Here is a 27,709-nt window from a genome sequence, read left to right as displayed (position 1 = left end):
GGGNGTTTTGCCCAGCAAGACATCTGATTGGCAATTGGAGATTTGATTGGCTTTGCAGATTTTTTAAAAAAGATCTTTGGCCGCAGCTGTCACCACAACACAAAAATTGTAACTGTGTGAGTTATGGCTGGCTCTGCTTCCTGTGACAGTGGAGTTGCCAATCTCCAGGTAGGGATAGCAGAGTTACCAATCTTTAGGTGACAGAGATCAGTTCGTGTGCAGGCTGGGCAGGGCTGGCATGCTGCCACAGCAACACACAGTACTGAGGAGACTCAGGGCTGGCTGCTGGCAGTTCAGCAAAGAATAAAGTCCAAGGTTGCAAAGTCCATGGGAGAGTCCAAAGAGAAGTCAATCAGGCCAGAAGTCAATTGCCAGGAATATATACAGCAACCAGGAGAATCCAGGAATCAAGGTCAGGAGCCGGTCCATTGTCAGTCAGGTCTGGAGACAGCAGTGATGCCTGGGACTACTGTTGCAAAGACTCTGGGTACTGTCTAGCCTGCAGTCTTGCTGAGCAGTGCCTCTCCTTTAAGACCAGTCTCAATCTCTGTCTACAATGCCGACTTGCATCTGTCTGCAATGCCGAGCCCCAGAGCTGCTAGAATCTTCTTTAGCCCTGCTAATTGGCTCTGAGCCAGAAGTTTGTACTGGTTCAGGCTCTGCTGATTCAGCTGGCATCTCTCTGCAAGACTCAGTTAACTCTTCCTCAAATGGGAGGGGCCATGACAGTAGCCAAATGCCAGTTTGGAAGTTTGACTAAGTCAAACTTATACTCCACTGAAGTCCCTTCCCTCCCCAAACCCACCCTCCTCATGTTCCACCCCACGCCCCAACTCTTCAGGCGTTAGCCAATCCATCTGTCAACCCTACATGGCAGCCATTTTTAGCAGCCATTTTGCATCTGTGCCCACCATGCTTTGTCAGACTTCCAGATGTGCCTACAGGTTCAAAAAGATTGTGGAACCCCTGCCCTTGGCAATTGGCTAGGATGGTCTCGCAGTCGAGCTGGCCCTAAGGGTAGGGAAACTGAGGCATGTCAGTCTTCAAATGAAGACTGTGGAAAACAAAAAAAACAAAACAAGTTCAGACTCTACCTTTTTACCTTGAGCTTGGTTTCTAATCACTCCCACCATTCTCATTTTCCCCATTTCTCTCCGCACACAGGTCTTTCCACTGGAGTGTCCTGTAAGAGTCCTTAATTCCTCTTGAGACACACTCTGAAGAATTAACAAGTTCTCCACCCCAGGCCCTGAATATCAGTCTGAAATATTTCTGGGGCTCTGAAGCATCACTTCTGCACTCTGTAGCCCTTCCTAGTTCGGCTCTTAATCGACTGCATAATGATGTATATATATTTTTAATGTGCATACCTGTTTTGAAATAGTTTCTCCTCAAAAGGAACCAACGCTTCCATGAAGCCGCCTTAAGATATCATAATAGAAGGAAGTTGTCATGGTGGAGTTATGTTTGATTCTTAGCGCCTGGCTTGGGTTTAAAAACCTGCACTTAAGGAGAATACGCCTACTGCGCAGAGACAATGTGACAGCCAGAAATCCACCCACAGCTAGCTTTGGGCAACAGAGACTTCAATACAGAGAAAAAGATACTTTAAAAATAGCCTTATTCCTTTTCCTATGAACTGATTTAGTCAAAAGGAAAAGACAACTTTTGTCCTGATTTTAAAGCAACAGGTTATAGTGTCTGTGTTTATTGTAGCTTAGGTGTTAGAACCGAGGCTGAGTTCAAGGTCTAGGGCAGGGATGGCAAACCTTTTCTTTCTTTCTTTCTTTCTTTCTTTCTTTCTTTCTTTCTTTCTTTCTTTCTTTCTTTCTTTCTTTCTTTCTTTCTTTCTTTCTTTCTTTCTTTCTTTCTTTCTTTCTTTCTTTCTTTCTTTCTAACATTCTATTTGAAAACACTAAAATTCTGGACAACTCGGAAGGTTACTATGTCAGACTACACAGGGAAGCCATTGAAATCCACAAACACCAAGAAAACTTCAACAAGTAGGAAGAGACTCTGAGAATTAACAAAATTTGGCTACCAGTACTTAAAAACACCAGAATCAAAGGCCAAGGGCATGCTGGGTTCATGGACAATGGACTCCATCTAGACACAGGGTTTTCATTCACTAAGACTGTTACTGTTGCCGGGAATACAAATGTGAATCACTCCCTGGTCTGAAAACCCCCACCCACAATGCAATGCAGTCAACCACACCTTTGCATAACAATTATACCCAAACACTTACTGATTGGTTCCCCACCCTGGGACTATGGACAATATATACCCCACTAAACATTCCGTTCTCACTGGACACAGTGTGTAACAGACTTCTCTCTGTGATACATCTCTGAAGATGCCAGCCACAGATGCAGGCGATGTCAGGACCATGCCTGTCAGTACCTAGATGTCCTGCTGTGTGTGAATTGCAAATGTTTTCCTGTAAATGCTTTCCTGTTTCCCTCTTCCCTTCCTGGCAACCTCCTGGCACCAGCCCAGCTACAAAGAGGTGTGAAAGGTTCCCAGGTTCTTTGAAACTCTTTAGTGCAATTGTTGTAGAAACTGCAGTGGACATTTGGTATGGGGCGAAACGGGAGGGTTAAAGGATATAGTTCCTGGATCTGAGCTCTCTAGCTCAGATCCTGCTTTCTATTGTTACTCTTCGTGTTGCAAGAAATAAACTGCTTTAGGACTTTCCTACGGTCTCTGTTATTTCCACGTTCGAGAGTCTGACTGGCGAAAAGTTAGGAACAAGATCCACCAGACCATGGCCACACAACCCAGAAAACCTTCAACAACCACTTTTATTTATTTAGATTTATATGCCGCCCTCTCCACAAGGGCTCAGAGCGGCTTACAACAACAGGAAACATACACAATTCAATTAAATAACAATTTAAACAATTGTAATAATTGTAATAATTGTAATAATTGTAATTATTAAAATCCAGCCTAAAAATCTAGATAAACTACATTGAAAATTTTTGGGCCTTTTGGGCTTGGCATGTTACCAGACAAACTCATAGTGGGTGGGGGGCTCTGTTTTAAGACACCAGCATCTCTACCTATCCTGCCAACACTTGGGGTATCTAACAGTGCCTTGCCAAAATGGGGAGCCCATTCTCTACATTGGCTAGTGTGTCTGCAGAGCCATAGTGAGGGGGAACTGCAACCAGGGCATGTGTGTGCCCTGTACCCCAGCCACACCCCCACTCACCATGCCCCGGAATGCCTCCAGAATGCCCACGCCATGCCCATGCCATGTCCCCTGGTCGCTACGCCACTGTGTGTCTGGACTTGCCTTTGCCCATATCTGCCTTGCAAAATACTTGCCTCACACCCTTCCTAAAGGGGTTAAGAGAGAATGATGCCTCTGGCTTGGAAAGGGTCTCCAGCCCATCAGTACCAGCCCTCCTAAGACAAAAGACTTGCTGCTGTATTTGCCCAAACTTCTTCCTCTGACTAATTTCTTTCTAAAGACTGCCTTATTTACACTGTCATTGTTTTACAGCTGTAATTTAATCAGCTCCCTTCCCCCTTTGGAGCACAGCCAGCTTAGCCACTAATGTACCAACACTTAAGTTTTGTGTGACTCTCTCTCTTGTCTCTCCCTGGAAAGGCAAGACTCTCCTTTGTCCAGCAGAAATTTCCCCAATTCCTCTGCTATTCCCAACCTATCCCCTCAATACTGCTTATATCCCAGAACTGCATGTGTGTTCTGCTTCTTCGATTATTGTATGCTTCTATTTTTCCTTTAATAAAATGGTGACCCTTTACCTTGCTCTCCTGCAGATTTGTTTCAAAAGCTGACTTCTGTATACCTAGGCAACTTCTTTGTCTAGGTATTTGGTTAGCCTCCTTAGACACCCCTCTGCAGCTGCTGGTCGGGAGGGCGGGGGGGGGAGTGGGCATTGATTTTAACTTTATGATGTTTTGGTTGTCACATTTGATTGTTACTATTGATAGCGGAGTCAGAAATGAATTATTCCATTTCTGATTTTACTGTTTAATAAAGGTGAAATTATGTCTTATTTCTTTATAAGTTAGATAGGAATAAGTTGTATTAGGTAGAAAGTAGGTATTGCAGTCGTATCTTGTATTCGTATCTGCATGGAACCTCCTTTACTCAAGGCAGGAATCCACCCCTGCTCCAACTGGGCATGTCCCTTTAATTTTCAAAAACCATGGATGGATGTTTGACAAAAGGGACCCCGGAAGAAACACATCCATCTGCCTTAATCCCACCACCAGGCAGATAAGGGTGCTGTCGTCGTTAGGTTTCGTTTCCTGGCCCCAAGCACCCAAAAGACTTTTGTGTTTTTCCCGCCTGTGCCTAAGTCATCGCCTCGCCCTGCTTCTGCCACGAAATTCGAGAAGGGACTGTCCTCTGGACTCTAATTGGTTCCTATGTATATGTAGATGAATGATTGGTTCCCATGTATTTGTGAATGAATGATTGTAGGTTGTCCTGTACCCTCCCAGATTTCCCGGGTGGGAGACTGTGTATAAAAGTTGCTGTAAAGCTGCTAGGCAGCACAGTTGCCATGGTGTGGAGATGCTGACACGTAGGTCAGCATCTCAATAAACTCATTTTTATTCTCACTATTCTCGCTGTGTCGGGTCCTGTTTCTGTTCCTCTGCGCTGCTGAGAGCTGCCGAATCTGGGAGAATAAAAGTTACCCAGGCAGCGCGGTAACACTATTTTATCTATCATTTATTTATTGGTATGTTTTATTATTCTGATTTTATTGTGAGCCGCCTAGAGACCTTTGTATAAGGTGCGCTAAAAAGTCATAAATAAAATAAATATGCTTGCCCAGCTGAAATTTTTTACAAGTCTTCAAAGGAAGCTTTATGTACAACCTTTTACAGTAAACGAGGCTGAATGTTACCAGAAACACACATACACCCGGTCCACGGTGACCACAAACTATAATTATATTTCAGAGCTTTGCCATGCTTTCTAGAATTCATTTGACTTTGCCGTCGTCTGAGCATTTTCTAGCAATTTACACTCATGCCCATACACTCAGAGTAATTGCTACAAAATGCCAGCTTTTAAACATCTTTGAGATAAATCTGCAGTCCAGCACTCTCCAAGCCTTGTATCATTTACAAGACAACTCGAAGAGAAATGGTTCAATCGATCAATCAGTCCAGCTGGTCCAAGTAAGGGGATCGATTCCCCACCTCTGAGGGCAATGAGTCAAATAAACCAACTTTGACACAAGATACCCAATTCAGAAGGAGAAAAGGGAACTATGTGGAAGAAAATTAAGCTTAGGTATATCTTGAAAGATTTGCATGGAGAGGAAATCATTTATCTGTGTCTCACCCTGTGTGGGGGACAAAACATATACCCCACCAATATACCCCGCCACACAATAACTTCGCAATGGTGGATTCCACATAGCATACTTATAACAAGTTACAATAATTATAATGAACCCGTTTTCCCTTTTTATGTTTGCATGTGTGCCTTTTATCCGATCAGGAAGTGATTTGAGCGCAGGCAAACAATTAGAATTGTGTAGGCTCGTTTGCATGAAAACACTTTTAAAAAATTGTACAAAGCATGTGTAGCTTCGAAAGCACACAGAAATGAATCCTCGCAGCCATGCTGATCTTCCCACATTTTGATTGGCTGTTCCTTTTCACCCGAGGTCTGGTTGGATATATTCAGTGCTCCCTGTCTCCTTTTCTGTCATTGGTTGTCACAGCAAGGTTGAGTCAAATGTTTCAAAATCCTCCCCTTCCTTTTTCTCCAGTATAGTAAATTACTGTTCCAAAATGGAAACAATTCCTCACCGCCTGGCCTTCTCCAACTTAATTATATCATCATTAATAAAATGTGATGATTATGAACCTGAGAATCTGGTTCCCGAGCATGGGTTACTAAGTATTTGTGTGTGCCGAGAGGGGGTTACTAATTGGGTCTGCTTTTCCATTAGAAATTCCATTAGATCCAAAAATCATAAAGTCCTGTTGTTTCCTATGTGGCTGGTTAGCGAAGGTAGAAAACGGGATAATTCTCCCTGTTGGGCTGTTTTAAAAACATGTTTTAGAAATATGGTAAAGTTCCTTGTTTAAGGAAAGTATCCTTCTTTTGATTTCTAGAAACAAAATTAAGCATTTGAAAGTATTAAGCATTTGACAGGCAGTCAATTAGAGGAGAAGTCGTTGTTTCTGTTGGCAGTAGACGATAGGACTTGCTATAATGAGTTTAAATTATGGACAGAAAGATACCAGCTGGAAATTAGGAACTTTTTTTTTACAGTAAGAGTTTTTTACAGTAACAGAGAAATTATTAATGCCCCGCCCCTGGGATGTCCAGCCCCGCCCCCGTTGTGCCCCGCCCAGCCCCATTGGCACTACGCCACTGTTTAAATCCCACCACCATGGGAACCTGTTACTAAAATTTTTGGATCCCACCACTGACTTCACCATGCTGGCTCTCTTTTGCTGGAAAACAGTTAAAGTGGATACTACCGTGCTCCTTTATTTATGTGCTTCCTTTATACCTCATCTTTCTCCTCCTTGCTTGTTCTGGCAAGCAAGAATGGAAGTCCCAGCCCCTAGCAGCAATGTGCAAGTGAGGTTTGAGACCTATAGCAAGGAAGATGCAGCCTCTGCAAAGCAATTTGGAAGGCGAGGATTCTAACCCAAAATTTGTTCAGAGAATACATTTTACCATTCAGATACCATGAGAGATGATGCAAGGAGTCTTTGCTCGACAGAGTGGAAATGAAGCCAGTTCTCAACTATGCAGAAAGAAATATTGCACATACTTAAAAGTCTTTCAAAAAAATCAGAGGGATTTACAAGTGCTTAATTTTGGCTGCATCATACCCAGGGTTTGCGGTTGTGCCTTCTGGGCATCATTTGCACAGGATGGTAACCACAATAGCATGTATTTACTTACAAAATATTTTAGCCACTACCAAAACCACTACTACACCATAGTGGCTCTGTATCCTTGAGATTGCTTAACATAGGCCCTTTCCCCACTTACCTTAAGCCCCGCGCTACTCTCCTCAAGTAACGCGGGGTCCAGCTGCACTCCCCACTTCAGGGACGGCGAGAACGCAGCCGCCCCGACACTGCCTCTCTCGCGCCCCCTCAGTGTGCGTAATTCCTGGCGCCTTTTGAAATGGTGCCTTTTGATGACCCCGTGCAGAGCGTGGGGTCGTGGGGAAGCCGGGGCACGCACCAGGAATTGTGCGCGCTGGGAATTGCGCGCAGCAACCCTCGGACAAAGGTAAGTGCGGAAAGGGCCATACTTTAGGTAACCTGGGTTGAGCTGTCTCTTTAACTCCATAGAAATGCTCTCATTTGGTTGCTGCCAAAGTAGGGCCATGCTGTGCCACAGAAGTACTAACATGGGGGGGTGCACTGTTCCACATTAGCATGGGGGGCACTCGGGTTGGACCTGGACAGGAGGGGAAAAGGCGAAGAAGGGGCGGAAAAACTGGTTTTTATGTGTCCCTATTCTCTACCTCTAAGGAGTCTCAAAGCAGCTTATAATCGCCTTCCCCTCCTATTATCATTCGCAGTGGCCAGATCTGAGGGGCCATTCTGTTTAGCTTGATCCCAGACTGGGCACATCAATTCATCCCTGAGGTAACTTTTAACATCTCTGGCCATTTCAGATCGACGCCCAGTACCTTGAAGTCACAACATTCGTAAAGTTTCAAGGTGGTAAAACAGAGATGCTCAGCTGTGCTTTTTAGCCTCAGATGTGGTCACCGTCTCTGTCGTACTGTCCGCATCATTTAAAAGTGGATAGGGAATGGATTTGGCCATTTCCTTAGTGAGTTAAAAGGTAAAGTTTCCCCTTCAGTCATATCCAACCCTGGGGTACCACTGCAAAAGCAGTGATTTCATAGGCAAGACGTTTTTGTGGGGTAGTTGGGCATTGCTTTCCCCAGCTATTCTTTACCCCCTAGCTATGTGCTAGGTCAGGGGTCTGCAACCTGCAGCTCTCCAGATGTTCATGGACTACAAATCCCATCAGCCCCTACCAGCATGGCCAATTGGCCCACAGCCGCCCACAGGCTCCATAGCATCCATAAGTACTGTTTTATTTGATCCCTAACACATGGAAAAAAGTATCTTGAGAGGATGTGACCAGAGCAGAATATATCCCGTGCCATCAGAGTGAAGACCCTGCCGTTTCATATCTTCTCGGCGTGCCACCCAGCAGACACACCAAACACTCTCCTTTGCAAATTCACATTCCATGGTGGAAATCTGCCAGATAGGAGGATGGCACGACAGCTTTCTGGGTGGGCGTTTGCACGCCCATGTCTCCCCTGCGGCGCCACCTCAACGTAATGAAAAACAGACGCTTATAAATAGCAGACATCTGGTTCTGTGCAAGCGCGAAAGTCTCCTTTGCACAGAGCCTCTCATTACAGTGTTGTATCTTTTTTAAAAAAAAACAGCTAGAAAAGCATCTTCAGGAGGACACAAAGGCCTTCCAGAAACGCTCACATGCTGAGGTGGCAGAGGGTACAGGCAAGAAAAGGCCTCGCGATCAAAGAGAACTGAGCATCCGGTCCCTTCCGACGTGTTTCCATTTCGTAAGGAAGCCAACGCTCACAGAATTCGGCTTCCCCGGGGGAAAGAAATACCACTCCTGTCATCTCATTGAATTATCCAAATTCATTACCATCCTACATACCTACAGGCACGGTAGAACAAAAAGAAAAGGATAGGGTGTCTTTTTTCTCCCTTCCTTTTCTTTTCTTTTTGAATTCCCCTTCTGGTAATACAAAAGCAAATGAAGACGTTGCTTTGCGTTGTTCTGCTGCCTTCACAATTTTTCTATGTGCTAAATTTTTTACATAGAAGCCAAGTTGTCTCTTTTTACACCCAGCAGTGGCGTAGCGGCAATGGGACAGGATGGGGTGCAACGCCCCGGGTGCATGCCTGTATGGGGGCGTGGCTGGGGCATGGAAGGGACGTGATGTTCTGGGGCATTCTGGGGCAGGAGGGGGTGAGCGGGGCATGACAGGTTCAGAGGACACAGGCATGCCCTAGGTGCAGTTCCCCCTCGCTCTACTCCTGACACCTAGAATACTGCCTGGCAGTAAGAGATGCCAGATTTTGTGACCCAGGATCACTTCTGCTTGACCAGTCAAAGGAGAGGAAAGGACCTCTTCACCCCTCCCCAGCAAAAGAAGATCAGCCTTGTCTTTTTCATACAATTGTAGGGACAATTTTACACTATAGGAGGTGGGGGGATGGAACAGGACACCTCTCCTGAGCAACTGGAAGTCTAAAATGAACAGGATTCCTGATCACACAAAGACCTGTGTACATGTGCCATTTGTACATGTAAATGACCTTGTGTACATCAGGCGGCTTGCTGCTATAATGCCCTCCTCTCTATCTCTATCACACATAAATTCATACTCCCCAGCAACTTCCATGGAAAAGGCTGTTGCCGAGCCCAACAGCAACCCTTTCTGTCAGCCTCTTTCTACAGACAAGATCAGTGAACTGGCAGCACGGAACGAATCAACCAATCAAAGTCAACCGTGTTGAGAAGGTGAGAAACAACTTGTGGGAGAAACCCACCGCCTAGGACTACAATTAGAGTTGAAATGTTGAAATTCACATGCGATATGCTTGTTCAATAAAATCAAAATTAAACACAATGTTGTCAAATTCACTCTTCTTTTTTTTGCTCCATATTTTATAACACACTCAAGTATGCACGATGAAGTAATCAGTTCCCAGAGCCTATGTTGTGGTGGGATTCAGCTGGTTTGCGCTGGTTCTGCAGAACCTGTACCGAATTTTTGGTTGAGTTTGGCGAACCGGTGGTGTTGGCGTGGGGGAGGAAGGGTGTGGGGGCAATTTTGCGCCCCCTCACACCTTCCCCGAGCTGCCCTGGCTCATCCAAGCTGGGTCAGTGTGGGGGAGGAGGAGATGGCACGATTTTGCCCCTGCCCTGCACCTCCCACGTGCCAACTCAGCTCGTCCGAGCCAGGTCGGCAAGGGGGAGAAGGAAATGGCCACCCAGTGGCTCCTTTTGTGCTGGGTGGCTGCAGACCAGATGGCAGGAGATGGCCTGAGGCCATGGCTCAGTGGCAGGTGGCTCAGGCATCGAGCCACGGTCTCCTGAGACGCCCACCGGCACCAGCTCCTCCCGCACCCCACTTACCTCACTGCCAAGCTGCTAAGTGGGGGGGGGTGTTGGGGGGGGTTGCCCAGGGCAGTTGTTGGCCCGGGTGCCATTTTCCCCAGAAACACCTCCAGAGGGGGAGCATGGGGGCTTTCAGAGACCCAGAGCAACCAGGCACCCTGCCACCTGGGTGCTCTGAGGAACTAGAAGTCTCATCGCCCCCTCTCCCAGATGCCTTCACAATAATTTAATGTATACAAGAGAAATATGTTTTAGGCCAACCGCCTTTACAAAGAAAATATACAACAGGTTAGAGCATGGGTGTCAAACTCGGGGCCCTCCAGATGTTACGGACTACAGTTCCCATCATCCCCTGCCAGCATGATGCTGGCAGGGGATGATGGGAACTGTAGTCCATAACATCTGGAGGGCCACGAGTTTGACACCTGTGGGTTAGAGTATGTAGTAGACCAACTGCCTTTACAAAGAAAATATACAATAGGCAATATCACCTCTGGACTGGTTGTTATTTCGACCAGGCTTTATCATAACACTTCATAATTTCAAAGTATTATAGATCAGTTCAGTTCTGAGAGGTGTGACCGTCTTAATAATATAAGTCCATTGAAGTCCATAGGTACAGGATAGCATTGATAATGATGCAAAGCAGAGATATAAAATCACCCAGCAGGTTCTTTGGAGCGTCCCAGTGAAATACCACTAACAGAGGGGTGGCAATGCCAATGGCAACTTGCCTGTCCTGGCCCTCATCCCCAAACCCATAATAATGCCATGGTACATGATGTACTTAGCATCCCAGGCTCGATTTGTAAAGGCAGATATTTCCCCCACAATCTGTTCTTTATCCAGAAAAACAAAGCCACTGCAGACATGATAACGGCATTCCATTAACGCTTTGTGAAAGCCCAGAAATTGTGCTTATCAGGAGCACGTGGATTCTGGCACGAAACCAGAGCCACACAATCCCCCCAAAATGTTGATTTGGACACTGCATGGATACTACTGCCTTTCATTCAAACCAAAAACACTGATTTTCCAGGGTCGGTTTGCATGAATGAAAACCCTTATGAAAAATCCATGCATCACCCAAGTTCGGTATTACCAGGTTGTGCATATCATGTGCCCAAAACATGCAGCTTGGAGAGCTCCTGCAATGGATGAACAGAATGTCACCGTGATGCCTGCAGAGGACTGTTTGTCCTTAACGTGGTACGTTTGATAGTGGATTGAGTGTCTGTGTGTTCTATAAAAGGGGATCAAGGCACAGCCAACTCATTGCAATCCTGTAGGGATTTCAAGGGAAAAGAGGAGGTTTGCTATCACCTGCCTCTTTGTTGCAACCCTGAACTTCCTTGGTCATCTCCCATCCAAGCACTAACCAGGGCGGCAGACCCTGTTAGCTTCTGAGATCCGACGAGATCAGGCTAGCCTGGTCCATCCAGGTCAGGTAGAGTGAGAGGTGTGGCTGGGCCAAACTGCGCCTGGTGCGCAGTGTGTTTTTTCCACACACACACACCCTGCGGCGCCCTTCCCCTTGCAGCACCCCTCACTCTTTTCAAGATGCTATTTGTTTCTTTTCTTTTTCTAGGGATTTTCAGAGCTGAAAAAAGCGGCCTCTTCACAGTTCAGGCTACAAATGGCCTAAGGAACTATACTTCCCAGGAGACCTTGTGAGCCCCAAGATCTCCTGGGAACTGTAGTTCCTCAGACTGTTTTTGAGCCTGAACTGTAAATAGGTCGCTTTTTTCATCCTGAAAACATACTAGAAAAAGAAAAGGAACTAAGGTAAGTGTGGAAAGGGGGAGGGGCGCAGGGGGCCTGCTTGGGGGTAGCAAGGAAAAGGGGGAAGGGGCAGGGGATTTCCCACCCCCCCAGGCATGCACCCAGTGTGCGATGCACCCCCCTTTTCCCCTTGCCGGTCCACCACTGAGTAGAGTTGCCAGCTCTGGATTCAGAAATACCTGGAGATTTTTGGGGCGGAGCCAGGGGAGGGTGGGGCTTGAGGAGGGGAGGGAATTCAGTGTGGTATAATGCCATAGAGTCCGTCTTCCAAAGCAGCCACTTTCTCCAGTTGGATGGATCTCCGTCAACTGGAGATCAATTGTAATCCGAGCAGATATCCATCCGCTACCAGAAGCTTAGCAACCCTGAGGCCACAGCAGAGGTGGATTTGCCATTGCCTGCCTCTGCCTAGTGAACCTGGACTTCCTTGGTGGTTTAAAATTTCATTTTTTTAGTATAAACTGTGATCTAACATTTATGGCCCTTTCCCCACTCAGCGTTTGCTGCGCGCTACTCTTGCCAAATAGCACGGGGTCCGGCGGCACTCCCCACTACAAGGGTGGTGACAGCGCAGCCGCCCCGATGCTGCCGCTCTCACGCCCCCTCAGTGCGCATCATTCCTGGCGTCCTCAAAGCAGGCATGCCTTTCGTGGGGAAGCCCGGGAGCGCACCAGAAATGACGCGCGCTGAGAGTAGCACGCAGCAAGGGTGGTCGACGGTGAGTGGGGAAAGGGCCTATGTTAAAACCTCACCATTTGGTCTGTTTAGAGATCTGTATTCTTTGTATCGTTCACAACCATGACATGTAGAAACTGATCTATTTTCCTCTGAATTGTATTCCTGCCTCCCTTGATTGTTTCATTGCTTGGTACAATAAATATTGTGTGCAGAAGAAGAACATCAACAGCAGTAAACAGCAACAAGGATCACACAGCCAGACCTGGATTTCTATTTTGAGCAGGCAAACACTGTTTTTGCTGCTCTGGGAGGATGGCAATACATCTGGAGAGAGAGAGAAAGAAATCTTGTGAGAGTATTGTGCATGTCTGGAAAGTACCATCAAGACACAGCTAACTCATGGTGACCCAGTGGGGTTTTCAAGGCAAGAGACATTCAGGGTGGTTTGCCATTGCCTGCCTCTGCAAAGCAGCCCCTGGACTTCCTTGGTGGTCTGTCATCCAATTACTAGGTTTGGCCAACCCTGCTTAGCTTCTGAGATCTGATCAGATTGGGCTAGGTCAGGGGTGGCCAACCTATGGCACTCCAGATATTCATGGACTACAATTCCCATCAGCCCCCGCCAGCATGGCCAATTGACCGTGCTGGCAGGGGCTGATGGGAATTGTAGTCCATGAACATCTGGGGTGCCATAGGTTGGCCACCCCTGGGCTAGGTTGAAGAAGAAGAAGAAGAAGAAGAAGAAGAAGAAGAAGAAGAAGAAGAAGAAGAAGAAGAAGAAGAAGAAGAAGAAGAAGAAGAAGAAGAAGAAGAAGAAGAAGAAGAAGAGTTTGGATTTATATCCCCCCTTTCTCTCCTGCAGGAGACTCAAAGGGGCTTACAATCTCCTTGCCCTTCCCCCCTCACAACAAACACCCTGTGAGGTAGGTGGGGCTGAGAGAGCTCCGAAAAGCTGTGAGTAACCCAAGGTCACCCAGCTGGCGTGTGTGGGAGTGTACAGGCTAATTTGAATTCCCCAGATAAGCCTCCACAACTCAAGCGGCAGAGCTGGGAATCAAACCCGGTTCCTCCAGATCAGAGTGCACCTGCTCTTAGCCACTGCTCTTAGCCACTACGCCACTGCTGACCTGAGCCATCCAGGTCATGGCAGAAATGGTTTGTCACTGCCTGCCTTTGCATAGCGACCTTGCTTCTCTACCGCCTTGCGAATCTACACCTCTGAAGTCTACATGAAATACACCTGGACTTCAGAGGCCCTGTTGCCGAGCTGAACGCTGAGCCCAGCTGAGCCAAGCCCAGCATTTAGCTCTCTGCTGTCTCCAAGTTCATGTGGACCAAAGAGGTTGCATTCAACAGGTGCGGGGGAGAGGGAAGGGATGAGGGAAGGGGTTCCCCCATTTTTTTAAATGGCGGTACGGCTAATGTGACCCGAAAAATACAGAAAAATGGCTTTGTCCGAATGCGCAGCACCACTTGGATGGAAAACCACCAAGGAAGACTTTGCAGAGGCAGGCAATGGCAAACAACCTCTGATTGATTGTCTCTGCCTTGAAAACATATGAGGTCGCCATAGATCTGCTGGGTTTTGATGGCACACACGCACTCATTCCTTTTCTCATTGAAACTGATTAGATTCAGCCAGTTTCCCCCCTCAGTCTCATTTATTTCCTCTCCTTGTTTCTCACTTATTTCCTCTCGGATTTCGGAAGCCCTCGTCCCATATGCCTTTTGTCAACTTATGTACCCAACATAGACTTTTTGTTGGCAGTGGAAAAGCTGGTTGGATCCAGCCTATATGTTTCCATTCTCCATCTGGAGAACTGGGTTCAACGGTACCTTGAAAATCTTTCCTCGCACCTATTTCAGTCTCTTGTCATTCGCTTTGTGACTCAGGGCCAAGGAATGCTTTAGGGAAATTCATCTAATGAAAAAAAAAGTTTAATTCAAGGAGATGGAAACCGTTGTGCTTGAAGGTATTTTCCAAAGAGAACGTTATTGGTCTGAAAACGTAGGGGGAACTGTACGTGTGATCACATAATTTCTTACAAGATAAAAAACAGAACCATTTCCCCAGACCCGTTCAGAGTTTAATTGTTCTTTCCTGTAGTATTAGATCCAATAAAAACTTGGCCTGAGGTTAAGAGTTAACAGAAGAAACATGCACAATTGTGTGTGTGTGGGGGGGGGGGGCAGTTGAGGAAGTTCTGGGAATTAAAGTGAATTCTAAAGTGAATTCCACATGGGCCCCTACAGTGGTGTCCAACTGGCATATATAGTGCCGGTGGAGTCCCAGGGCCATTCGCATGCTGAGGTGCAAGCAACCCCAGAGTGGCCGCTGCCCACAGGGGCGCCTCTGCCCAGAGGCACCTCCATTTTCTTTCCCCACACTTACCTTCTCTTCCTGCAGAGCTCCGCAGGGACAGGGAGGCACACCCACACTGCTCTTCGACCCCCGGGGGTTAAAGGGCAGCGTGGGCATGCCTCCCCATCCCCATGGCGCCAGTAGGGAAATGCTGTTTCTCAATGAGCGAGGCACGGAAACAGCCTTTCTGACCCAGTGGGGGCAGGAAGCATGGCACTACCTCATTGTGAAGGTAGCAGCCATGCGAACCATGCCCCTGGAACGGTGTTTTTAGTGTTCCAGGGGCACTGTTTTTGGCCTGTGTGGACTCTGCCTAAGAAACTCAAACTTTAGTCAAGAAAAGATACATCCGCTGGCCGTTGTGGGTTTTTACAAGCCAGGTAACCATGGTTTGGTAGCTTCTGGCCCTACAACCAGGAATACTCACAACAGCCAGTTGATTCTGGCTGTGAAAGTCGTCCCCATCTATCACTCAACTACCTCCCCCCCTCCCCCGCAATACATTGGGACGACTGTCTCTAAGGTGCTACTGAACTCAACTCTAATTTAAGTAGAGGAATCTTAAGGCAGAATAAATGAAAATTTGAACACAACTGCCATCAAGTCACTTCTGGCTCATGGCGACCCTCTGAATCAATGCACTCCAAAATGTTAGCAGCCTTGCCGAGATCTCACATTGGGCTTTCCTCTTCTCTTCCTGCCTTTCACCTTTCCTAGCATTATTGTCTTTTCCAGCAAGTCTCATCTTCTCATAATGCGACCAAAGTGCTACAGCCTCAGAGACATTGCAGATTGCGAAACAGGCCTCTGATAGCATTGAGACACCAGCGGCAGAGAAACCTGTTAGGTGCAGAAAGCTGCATTTTCCAAAGAAAAGAAAATGTAACTAAGAGCCCAAGCATTCCGTGGGGTAGAGTCAGGAGGCTGCTTGTCTTCAGGCATTCACACATGGAACCCTCCAGTTCTTTTCGGAAAACATTCCCCATTTAAGAAAGCATTGATTTTTCGCATGTGACAGGAGCATTTCTTATCCCCTCTTGATGCAGTCATGGGCTCCTCAAATTTAAATCCTAGGCCAGTCACTATTTTGAAAGACAAAGTCACTCAGGCAAAATCAACAATGAATGGGTGGACTCGGGACATGTGCAAGCCCCCCGTTTAGTGAAAGGTTTTCACCAGGCTTACCCTGACCAACCTGGAGGGAGGTCTTAAAAAGGCGGAATGTCAGGACTGAGCCTGTCAGTGATGGATGGTAGGCAGATCAGGGGGAGGTGGTTCACCATTCTTTGATACTGGACGAAGGTCCGATGCCCTCCCCTCGCACCCCCCTGGACTTCCCAGACACAGATCTTATCGCAGGAAAGTGTGAACTGTCCCCTGGCTCGCAATGCTTTGTAGTAAATGTTTGTAGTTTGTAGAGGGACAGTAGGAACCGTTTGGCTTGGTGGGAGGGGGCAATGGGATATAGTTTGCGTTGGAATCGCCAGATTCCTCTTTGACAATGTTACCCATGCTCTGAAATAAAGGCTTTAGAACAAATCTACAGTTTCCGTGGTTTCCAGACCCAAGGTCTGACAACATCATCATCATCATCATCATCATCATCATCATCATCATCATCATCATCATCATCATCATCATCATCATCATCATCATCATCATCATCATTTTTACATTTGTATACCGCCCTCCCCCGAAGGGCTCAGGGTGGTGAACACAAAATATACAGACAGAGCACAGGATAAAATCAACAACAACTAGAAAGAAATTAAATATGGCTCTGTACAATTTAAAACTAAACCCCATTGAAACACAGTATTCTAATGACAAAGCACAATAGATGGCATCCCGCAACCTAAGCCCCTTAAGAAAAGGGGGGACGGCAGGGTCTACTGATGTTACAAAGAAGGAGAAGGGGGCAATCAGAGGCCGGCCTCCCCAAAAGCCCGGTGGAACAGCTCGGTCTTACAGGCCCTGCGGAACTCGCCAAGATCCCGCAGAGCCCGGAAAGCTGGAGGAAGAGTGTTCCACCAGTCAGGGGCTAGGGCTGTAAAAGCCCTGGCCCGGGTGGAGGCCAGCCACATCATTGAGGGGCCAGGGACCACCAGCAAATTGGCCTCTGCTGAGCGCAGAGGCCGATTTGGGACGTATGGGGCAATTCAGCTTATACAGCTGCCCACGGGGGGGGGGCTCAGATTTTGCACCGGGCTACATTTTTCCTAGATCCTCTACCCAGACCCCACCCTCTGCAGACTCCACCCTGAAAATCTCCAGGCATTTCCCATTCAGACCTAGCAATCCTAGTTTGGGTGGTTCAGTGAGAGGACATTGTGTCTTTGTGCCAGTTTTTTACATTGTTCTGTTTCAGGCAGCATATGCACACACTGTGTTATTGTTTGAGTTCCTCCTCCTCCTTCTATCTTGGGTCCCAACTAGTAGAGGACAAAAAATGGGTTTAAAAGTGTGTGAAATAAGCAAATAGGATGTCTTCTTTCCTAGTGCATTTGAGCTCCATAAACGAATAACAATTAAAATTCATGCTGCATTTTCCTCAAATGCAAAGCAATTCACACGCAGGAGATCAGTGTCGAAGAACCACCCTGTAAGGTAGTTCCCTTTTCTTAGGCCCATATGACACATAGGGGGTGAACTCAGAAGAATTGCCTTGCCTGGCAAATGCCATTGCATCGCCGAAGCAAACTCAAACTCAAAACCAGCAATTTCTTATTGACAAGAGAGCATCTCGGCACTTATCGACACAAACTGTCATGTAGACCGAGCCTCGTTCCCTCAACTGTAAATTCCTAAAGCAAACATATGGGAGTTTTAAGAAAACAGTCCCCAATTTCTCCCTCTCCCTGGTACTTAACATTTGTCTTGGCACATCTGTCTGCAAAGAGGGTTTGTTTTTAATCTCTCTGTCAATACATCCTAGCAGCATTAATTGGCAGGGCTCGTTACACTCAGCGTTTGGTATTTTTTTCTGAGGTGACACAGCTATGGGATCAGGCCATTAACTAATTTTGCTTACTGGAGCAAAACAAAAGCGGTGGAATTTTTTAAAAAAACGTTGGCCTTTTGCTAAAGAGAGATCGGACTGGAGGGATGGGGCGAGGGACTCAGGTTGTCTTCGGAAGAATACTGCAGTGTTATATAATGCTCCAGGCAAACCAGAAATCAGGTTGCTCGTTTTGCTCTAAAGGCTCGTTGCATCCATAAAAACAGATATAATTATATCAGGCCAGACTTTCTTTAGAGATTTCAGGTTTGAAATTGCTCTGGGCATACAATATGCCAGATTTGCCTTAATAAGGAAAAAGGGAGGGGGGAATGGATTTTGAAAGTACAGAGAGAGTGATTTATTTAGGTCAGGTCTGGAAATTTTAAAATTCACACTGTGCGTCATTGTAGCAATTTTGCCTTTGGTTCAGGCAGCAGCTTAATAGCAATATGAAGCAAAAAGGAGTCACATAGCATCTAAGGTTCCTGTCCCATGTCCAAGAAAGGTAAATGTTCAATAAATTAGGGTTGGAGATTCGGACAGTCCGAATCTGGATTTTTACCGAATCTGCACTGATTCGGACAGATTCGGACAAGCAGGATCCGAATCTGAGCTGTCCGAATCCTATCCGAATTTTTCGGGCATATTCGAATCGGCTATGATTCGGATTCGGGCATACAAATCATTTTATGCCCCAAAATACCCAAATCCGAATTTTTCTGAATTTTTTAAGTATTGACCAACCCTATTCAATATTAAGATCTATTTTGGAAGTTTCAGGCCAAGTGAGTTCTTTCACACTTATCAGCGCACCTCATAAGGGCTCTGTCGGTCTCATCCATGATAAAAACTGAAGAACACCTGATGCTCTCCACAAGGGCTGGTAGCCGCATACCAGCTGCCCATCACAATTGAGAACTCCCTCTAAAAGAGCAGAGGGTTCCTAGGGTTGCCAGCCTCCTGGTGGGGACTGGAGAGCTCCTGAAATTTTAGTTCATCTCCAGACTGCAGAGTTCAGTGCTCGCCTTGAGCTTGTAGGAGAAAAAATTGCCCACCTGAAGTGTGACATGAGGTCACTCCTGGAGAAAACCTGGAAGTGAGTTCACGTCACTCTAGGAATCACTGGACATTCTGTGGTTTTACCATGGAGTTTCTGAATATCCCCAGTGTGATGTGACACCACTTTCAGTTTGCCTCAGAAGCAACGTGGCTTTGCTCTCAATGTCACCCTGTTATGTCCCTGCTCCACCATCTCCCACTGGGTGTGACCTATCAGGTGGCAAACATAGAGCACAGAGTGGGAAACAGAGGCTGTTTCCGCATGGTGTCACTGGGGTTTGGGTCGGCGCATTCTGCGCCGACCCAACCCCCCTGGGACCGTTTGCATGAACGGTCCCAGAAACAGCCAGGACAACGGCGCTGCGGAGCGCCGTCGCCCGGCCGACCCAGCTTGTCCCTGGCCCTCCAGCATGTCGCCAAGGCCTGGAGACACGCCCCCCGGCCCTGCGCGCCTGCTTCAGCATCGAGGGCAGGGGGGTGTGTCCCCAGGCCTCGGCGATGTGCCGGAGAGCGGGAGACCAGGTAAGTGAAGGGAGGGAGTGGGGGGATGGCTCCTTGGAGTCGCTGCCGTTCGCACGGTTGGGAAATGCCGGCTTCGCGCCGGTTGGGCAGCGCAAGGGCGGTGCGGCTGCGCAGCAGCTGCGCCCCCTGTGCGAATGGTTCCCTGAGGACAGCGTTTTTGCCATCCCCAGGGTGCCATAAAACGCCCATGCAGAAAGGCTCAGAGATAGTCCTCCATTTTTGGAATAGCTCTTGGTTGCAGTTACTTTCTGGCCCTCTTTGCTCCTCATTTGCAATTTTTGGGAAAGTGTATAAATAGAAGGGTGGAGGTAAGCTGGCAGATAAGATGCAAGGGCAGAAGTGTCACAAGCTTGGGTCATTCCACACTTTTGAGAATTCTTCAAAAAAGCCAACCTTTCCCCAAGAATTTTCAGAAAAGCTCAGAGGGATCTAATCCACTTGGAATAAAAGCAGAAGGGTTTTGGCTATCATCACTTTGCTATAACATGCTTTCTTCCTGCATTCTAAGTGAATGACTAGGATTATTTTTGTGCTTTTGTTCGTTTAACAGAAAATTTGAAATGTTGGTTGTTGTTGTTGTTGTTGTTGTTGTTAATTTGATTTCTATCCTGCCCCCCCCCCCGACCACAGTCAGGGCAGCTAACATCCATAAATACAATACAATTAAATATACTATATAATTTGTACTTAAAAGCTTATTATTTAAAAATTCAAGACAGCACCTTTAAAATTTAATCATGATTCCAGAGATGACCAATCAAGAATAACACATAAAAGGCAAAAGATTTATATGATTTGAAGAGAAACCATGGAAGAGAAGAGAAGTTTAACACTGCTTGCAGTAATGAATGCAATCAATCCTCCTGACAACTTAACAGCTTCATGGCAAACGCACACATAACCTTGATCCATAAAGAAGGAAACGACCCAGAGCTAGTGTAATCATACAGGCCTATTTTAAATGTGGATTATAAACGTTTACATCAATAATGACAACCAGAAGATGTATTGACAAATTAATTCATGAAGATTAGACTGGATTTATTTCCCAAAGATATATGAAAGAGAATGTGGAATTTGTTATTAATGCCCTTGAATATGTTAAATAGGGTTGGAGATTTGGACGGTCCGAATCCGGGGTTCAAACTGAACCCACGCTGATTTGGACAGATTTGGACAAGTGGGGTCCGAATCTGAGCCGTCCGAATCCCATCCAATCCGAATCCATGGGATTCGGATTAGCAGCCGAACCATGTTTTTATTTTTGGGGTGTTTTTTTCACGTTTCAGCCTCCAGGGGGCGCATTTTTAGATGTATTGGTTTTGATAACATTTTATGGGACTTAATGTTTACTTTAGCGCACTTAAAACGTGGCTATCGATTTTGCCATTGAATCCAAGGTATATATACTAAACAACAAGTCAGAGTACTGATAAAAGACTTTTTTACTGAAAAATTACAAATTGAAAAAGGCTCAAGTTAGAGATGTCCTCTGTCTCCATTTTTATTTAACCTAGTATTAAAAGTGCTAGTGTCAGGAATTAGACAAGACCATAAAATTCAGGGTATAAAAATTGATGATGAAGAAGTCAAGACAAAATGTCATGCAGACAATATAGTCCTGACAATTGCAAACCCACAACTATCAGTTAAACACTTAATGGACCAGATACAGCTATATGGTTATAAAAACAACAAAAGGGAAACAAAGATTACCATAAATGCCTTAACACAGCAAGAAGTAATGGAGAGGGAGGATCTTACAAACTGTGATGTCCATTTTAAAAGTGTGAATACCTAGGCATAAACTTGAATGGATGTCACAAAAACCTATTTAAAAATCGCTATTCAGTTATGTGAAAAAAAGAAGCTATATTAAGATAGACCAAGTTAAAAAAATATACTGGCTTGGAAGAATAGCAGTGGTCAAAATGAACATACTGCCAAAACAAAACTTTTTATTTCAAATGTTATCAATTTATATACAAGACAAACCCCTGAAAGATTGACAACTCAATTAAATTCTGGGGCGATGTGTGGTTTGCGAGCTGTATGGCCATGTTCTAGTAGCATTTTCTCCTGACGTTTCACTTGCATCTGTGGCTGGCATCTTCAGTCACACTCAGCACACCAGACACCTGTTAAGGGACTTCCAAGAGATTACTTCCAGAGGAGGGTAGTTCTCTCTGGAGATGATGTTGGGAGATGTCCAATAGATACAAGGGCCCCAGACTGCTCAGGGCTTTCCAATTTAGTCAGAATGTATGTCTTTGGTTAAGGTCATTGGTTTGACCCTCACAGAAGAGATTCCAGGTGCTCAACCATCCCTGAGCAAGAAGCACCAACGTTTTCCCCTTCTGTCTACTTGTGCCAGGTTTTCTCTGCATAAGTGAGGTATTTCTTCCAATCCAGTTCCAAAACAAAACTGAATAAATTCATGCAAATCATCAGTTGTGCATTCCAATGTTCCACTCAGGCAGCTATCATGTTAGAAGTCAGATTAAAGCTCTATACCTCACAGGTGCTAAGTTATTGTTGGGCGAGAAGTGCAATGAGTATGTTTTCCTCATCCCTGGATTCAATTCATTTGGAGTTATACAAGCCACTGACAACCCTATCTACCACCCTTTTTCTAACATTTTCACAAACTGATGCAATTGTGAAGGGTGTGGAAGGGGAAACAGGGGGGCTGACTGAGGTCATTTCTCCACTTACCTGCTGCTGCGCACTACTCTCCCCAAGTAGCGCGAGGTCCCCCGGCACTCCCCACTACAGGGGTGGCGACAACGCAGCCGCCCCAAAGCTGCCGCTGTCGCACCCCCTCAGTGCGCATCATTCCTGGCACTCCTCGAAACGACGCCTTTTGAGCGCGGGGGTTGTGGGGAAGCCCGGGAGCGCGCCAGAAATGACGCATGCTGGGAGTAGCGCGCAGCAACCTTTGGACGAGGTAAGTGAGGAAACGACCTGATTGTTGTGGGTTTTTTGGGCTGTGTGGCTGTGGTCTGGTAGATCTTGTTCCTAATGTTTCACCTGCATCTGTAGCTGGCATCTTCAGAGGTATATCACAGAGAGAAGTCTGTTACACACTGTCTCCAGACTTCACTCTGACATACACCTCTGAAGTTGCCAGCCACAGATGCAGGCGAAATGTTAGGAACAAGATCTTCCAGACCACGGCCACACAGCACGGAAAACCCACAACAACCAGTTGAATATAGTCGTGAAAGCCTTCGACAATACAGGGGAGGCTGAAGCTGAGGCTATGTCTAAACTGTGATATTGTCCAGCCGTGAACTCGTGGCTCAACCTTCCAGACAACTTCTCGTCACCCCCCCCCCCGAATTTACCCACCACAGTCTGGGTGGGAACGCCTGTAAAGGATTCAATGGTGTTGACGAGAGGGGCAGCCGCCTGGCCTTGACTGCATTCCACAGCCCGGGCGATGGGCCAGCTTCTCCGGCGGAGACCTTATCTCTGCGAGGGAGATGAGACCTCCGTTCCCATGGGAATCCGGGAGGGGGGATGGGATGGACAGAGTTATAACCTGTGTTTCTGGCAGGAGATCTTATTCCTGCCACTGCGTGTACTTGAGCTTTCTAAGATGTCTGAATAAACGGTCTTTTACACCAAAGAGCCTTTTATTTGTGCTTCTATGGAAGTTCGTACGCTGTGGCAGGAATCCTAATTCTTCTAGATACCTAGTGCAGTGGCCCTCTGGTGCCTCGGCATGGAGAGGTTGGATGTTTCTTGGGAAGGTGCGGTAGCTCCTCAAAGAGGGTTCCGACCTTCCCCTTCTGGATCTGGAGGAACCGGGCGGGAGAACTGGTCTCGCTTGGTGATTCTTTCCCGCCCTCGCATTTCCAGCACGAGTCTTCCCTTACTCCGCTGGAACGAGGGACGTGAAGATCACCATGGGGACTTACATGAGTCGCTTAGCTGTCTATGGATCGAGCGCCCGTGGACTGGATATCTACCCGCTGTCGTATGGATTACAAAACTCAGATGCAACCTGTCACGGAGGAGACGGGCCTGAACACCTTTCTCTGGCGCGGCAACCCAGGAGTCCGGCCGAACCACCCTGGACCCGTGATTTTGGTGATGCTTCTAAAGAACCACCGTGGGTACAGCACTGGGGCCCGTCCGAAGACCACCGGTGACACTGGGACTATACCAGGGATTGGGAGGGGTATCCGTACTGCTCTTCCGACCGGGACCCCCCTGATCCCGGACCAGCGGCTGCACCTGAGATGCCCCGTGGAGCCACCGGTGGGCACGATGCCTCGCTATTCAGACGACGAGGGAGTCCGGAGAAAGCCTACGCTCCCAGTCGGATCTGTTCCCTCTCCCATCGAAAGAGAGCTGGGATGCGGAAGTGGGCTGACCAAGCGATGCCTGAAGCATGGGCCCGTGAACGCCAGCTATGTGAAGAGGAACGGGAACAGCTGCAGCAAGAGCGCGGAAACCTGCAGAGAGACCGAGCAGTAGCCAGCGCAAAGAAGTCCAACTCGACCTGGACCGGGTGGTTGTGCCAAAGAAGCGCTAAACGGCAATATGCGCAGAATCTATCAGTCCATGATAAAGTCCTGGAACACTCCAAACTGAACTTACAGCTGGAACACGTGCTGTTCAGGCCTTGCGCATACATAAAGTGAACTGCCTGCAGCTGTTCAACGGGACTTAACTGGCTAAATTGGAGCCGTAGAGAAAGCAGCTTTGCACGCGCACTAGGATGCATTGACTCGCATGGAGAGAGAGCTGGCTGCCTTGGAGAGGGAACTGGAAGAAGCTGCAGACCAGGACAGCCTGTTGGAGTCTACGCTATCAATGGTACAGCCGGCGCCAGAGGCTTAATGCTGCTGGGTCCAGCCACCTTCCAAGGACCGGCTCTCACCGGAACACCTGCGGCACCGGCGTTGATACCTCCACAGATTCCGGCTTCACAAGCAAATCAGCTGCTGCCTCAACCCGCTTCAACCTGCAGAATCGCCGTCGCCTGCGGGTAATAAGGGCCGCGGAGAGGGGTTACTACAGACCTCCAATACCCGTCTGCTTCGGGAAGGGACCGGCTTCCAAACTTCCCTACTCCATCTTGCAACTCGATGCCCACATGGAGGGATCGATGATTTATACCGGCCCGAGTGCGAAAAAATACGTGGACATCGGCTCAGTCCTGGATGCAAGGCTTCAGCCGAGTGGGTTGTGTCTCTTTTGAACCCGCAAGATGAAGATACTTGCACGGTGCCCGCGATTCCTCCAAGCCTTGAGGGCTCGCTTCCAAGATCCAGGTGCGCAAAAGGAAGCTATCCGCATTCATCAAAACTATTCAGCAAGGCAACCGGGCTCGCTTGCAGAATTTGCCCGCGGAATTTCGCGGTAAGGGCGGCTGCTCTAATTCTCCTGAGTGGCCTGAGCGCATGAAATGCGCACACTTCTCGGATGCTGTCGACGGCAAGCTGCGCGGAAACGGTGTTTTTAATTCGGGTCCCCCGCATCTATTGCTGATTGGATTGCATTGGGATCCCAAGTGGCGTCTCGCATGGAGTACGCTAGTGCCGGAGGCCCCCCACGCCCGAAGCCGGCCACCGCGGCCCACCAAGCTGCCTCCAGCCGCCCCTACCGAGACCACCTTCGAGCCGCCGCCGCCGGCTGGGATTGTGTCTTTACCATGGAGGTCCCGGTCATCTAGCCGCTAACTGGGTCTCGAAAAAACAGAAGCTAACCACTCCGGCCGCGCGCACCCCATCTGCCAAGCCACCACGCGAAATCAGGGCCTCTTTAACGGGCTCATCTAAAAGCAGTCATCGGCGGTGACCCGGGGGAGGGGGAAGCAGCAGTTTGCCTTTCTTCAGCCCCAATGGACATGGGTTCGACTCCAGACGCTGTGAGTGAAGGCAGCGCTCCTACTACAATCCAAGCGCTTCTGGCCAACCCCGCTAGTTACATACTCTCAGATATAGCCTCAGCCCCGTGGACTCTGGCTGCCCCCATTGTTTAATGCGCCCCCAGGTGGCGGAGGAGCAGGGTCTAGACCAAATCCCCCTGGCTAAGCCTCCTCCATACCCTTCACCCAAATGGACGGGTAGTCCTCTCGGGAGCCAAGGACCGGCCCAGTTCAAAACGCAAAGCAACCGTTCTCCTCCACTGCTCTCACCATTGGGAGAAAAATTAGTTTGACCCTGGCTTCAGTACAAACACTCCATAGTTCTGGGTAATGCCATGGTTGTTGTTAAGAGAACCGCAATTCCTTTGGAAAGAAAGTGATCTTGGAATTCTACTGACCCTTTCCCTGCGGGGAACATATGAATTGGGGGGAAAACTCAACTTCCCCTGACACACACCCCCCCTGGCTCTCCATCAGCGATTGTTCTCCGCATTCTACCGGCATCCCAAATCGCCGCAATACTCAAGATTCAGCTAGGGTATTTCAGGAGCAAGAATACGATCAGTTGCCACCCCATAGAGGCACTGACTGCAACATCGTAATACAGTTTCAGGGGCTTAACTGCCAAAAAGGTAGTAGAATCTACCGTGATGAGTCCCAATGAGGAGAAGGAACTGCGTGCCTTCTTATCAAGAACCTCGCTCGCTGGTTCATAATATGGCTACCAAACACACACATGCCAAGTTCTGTATTGTTTGTAAAAAAAGAAAGATGGGTCTTTACGGCTCTGCACAGATTACCGAGGTCTCAATACAGTCTCCCTGTCCAATAAATACCCTTTGCCTTTGATCAAGGACCTTTTAGACGCATTGGGCAAAGGACACATCTTTACTAAGTTGGACTTGAGAGAAGCTTACTACAGGGTCAGAATTGCTGAAGGCTATGAACACTTGACTGCATTTAACACAAAGTTTGGACAGTTTGAATACTTAATAATGCGTCGGTCTCGAGTGGTTGGCCGTGGAGAGGCTGGCCGTTCTTCTGGTGTACCGGTCGCCTAGCGCACCGGGGGACGGCCTGCCGCGGCTGCTGGAGGTGGTGTCAGACTGGGCGCTGCGGTTCCCCAGGCTTATTGTCTTGGGGGACTTCAACGTCCATGTCGACACCGCCTCATGTACAGTGGCGGCGGAGCTAGTGTCATCCATGGCGATGCTAGGCCTCTCCTTAATAAATTCTGGCCCCACTCATGAGGCCGGGCATACGCTGGATTTGGTCTTCGGGTCGGGGGTAAATTTGGCCGTATCCTCTGTTAGCAGAGTGCCATGGTCCGACCATTATGCCCTGAAAGTCCGGGTGGACTCGCCGCAACACCCCTGTCTAGGCGACGGGCTAATTTATGCCCGCCCGCGGAGACTCATGGATCCACTTGGTTTCCTGAATGCCCTGCGGGACCCTGAACCCGCCGGCACACTCGATGAGCAGGTGGAGGACTGGAACTCCCGGCTCTCCGATGCCATCGAGGTTGTTGCTCCCCGGCGTCCTCTACGCCCCCGTTCTCGGCGCGCTCCCTGGTATACTGAGGAGTTGCGCCATATGAAACGGGCGCTTAGACGTCTAGAGCGAGTGTGGAGGAAATCTCGTGACGAGGCCACGCGAACATCTTATAGGACGTTTATGAAAGCCTATGAGGTGGCGACGAAAGAGGCGAAGAGAGCTTTCTTCTCCTCTTCTCTCGCATCCGCTAGCTCTCGCCCGGCACAATTATTCCGTATAATTCGGTCTTTGACCTCCCTATCGGAGAGGTCCTCAAATCCACAATTGAGTATTAGCTGTGAGGCTTTTATGAGCTTTTTCGCGGATAAGGTCGCGTCGCTCCGCCGGGACCTTTCCCCCACGTTGGATACAATCAGTGAACTGGAGGCTCCCTTGCCGTCTTCAGGCCCTTGTTTGGCCCAGTTTTCCTTGCTCTCCGAAGCCGCTGTCGACAGGACCTTAGCTGCTGTTAGACCTACTACCTGTCCTCTGGATCCGTGCCCATCCTGGCTTGTAAAAACTTGCAGGGTGGAGCTACGACCCCATCTGTTGAGTATTATCAATGGCTCCCTCGAGCAAGGAGTCTTCCCGGATGGGTTGAAGGAGGCAGTGGTCCGCCCACTCTTAAAAAGACCACCGTTAGATCCGAGGGATCTGGCCAATTACCGCCCCGTCTCGAATCTTTCGTTTCTGGGGAAGGTGATTGAGAGAGTGGTGTTGGAGCAGCTTCAAGGTTTC

General features: G+C 47.9%; 1 protein-coding gene across 1 annotated transcript in view; it reads right to left on the bottom strand.

The window, feature by feature from the left end:
* Positions 1-8,842: 8,842 nt before the first annotated feature.
* The window catches only part of PCSK2 (proprotein convertase subtilisin/kexin type 2), a 61,392-nt gene continuing 42,525 nt past the window's right edge, over positions 8,843-27,709 (bottom strand). Inside the window, exon 3 of the mRNA XM_048506441.1 lies at positions 8,843-8,983. Coding sequence (XP_048362398.1) covers positions 8,843-8,983 — 141 coding nt within the window. The remainder of the gene's footprint in view (positions 8,984-27,709) is intronic.

Source organism: Sphaerodactylus townsendi, linkage group LG01 (assembly GCF_021028975.2).
Source record: "Sphaerodactylus townsendi isolate TG3544 linkage group LG01, MPM_Stown_v2.3, whole genome shotgun sequence".
In the NCBI taxonomy this organism is placed as follows: Eukaryota; Metazoa; Chordata; class Lepidosauria; order Squamata; family Sphaerodactylidae; genus Sphaerodactylus; species Sphaerodactylus townsendi.
The sequence above is the reverse complement of the archived record's forward strand: the minus strand, read 5'-3'. Positions and strand labels throughout refer to the sequence as shown.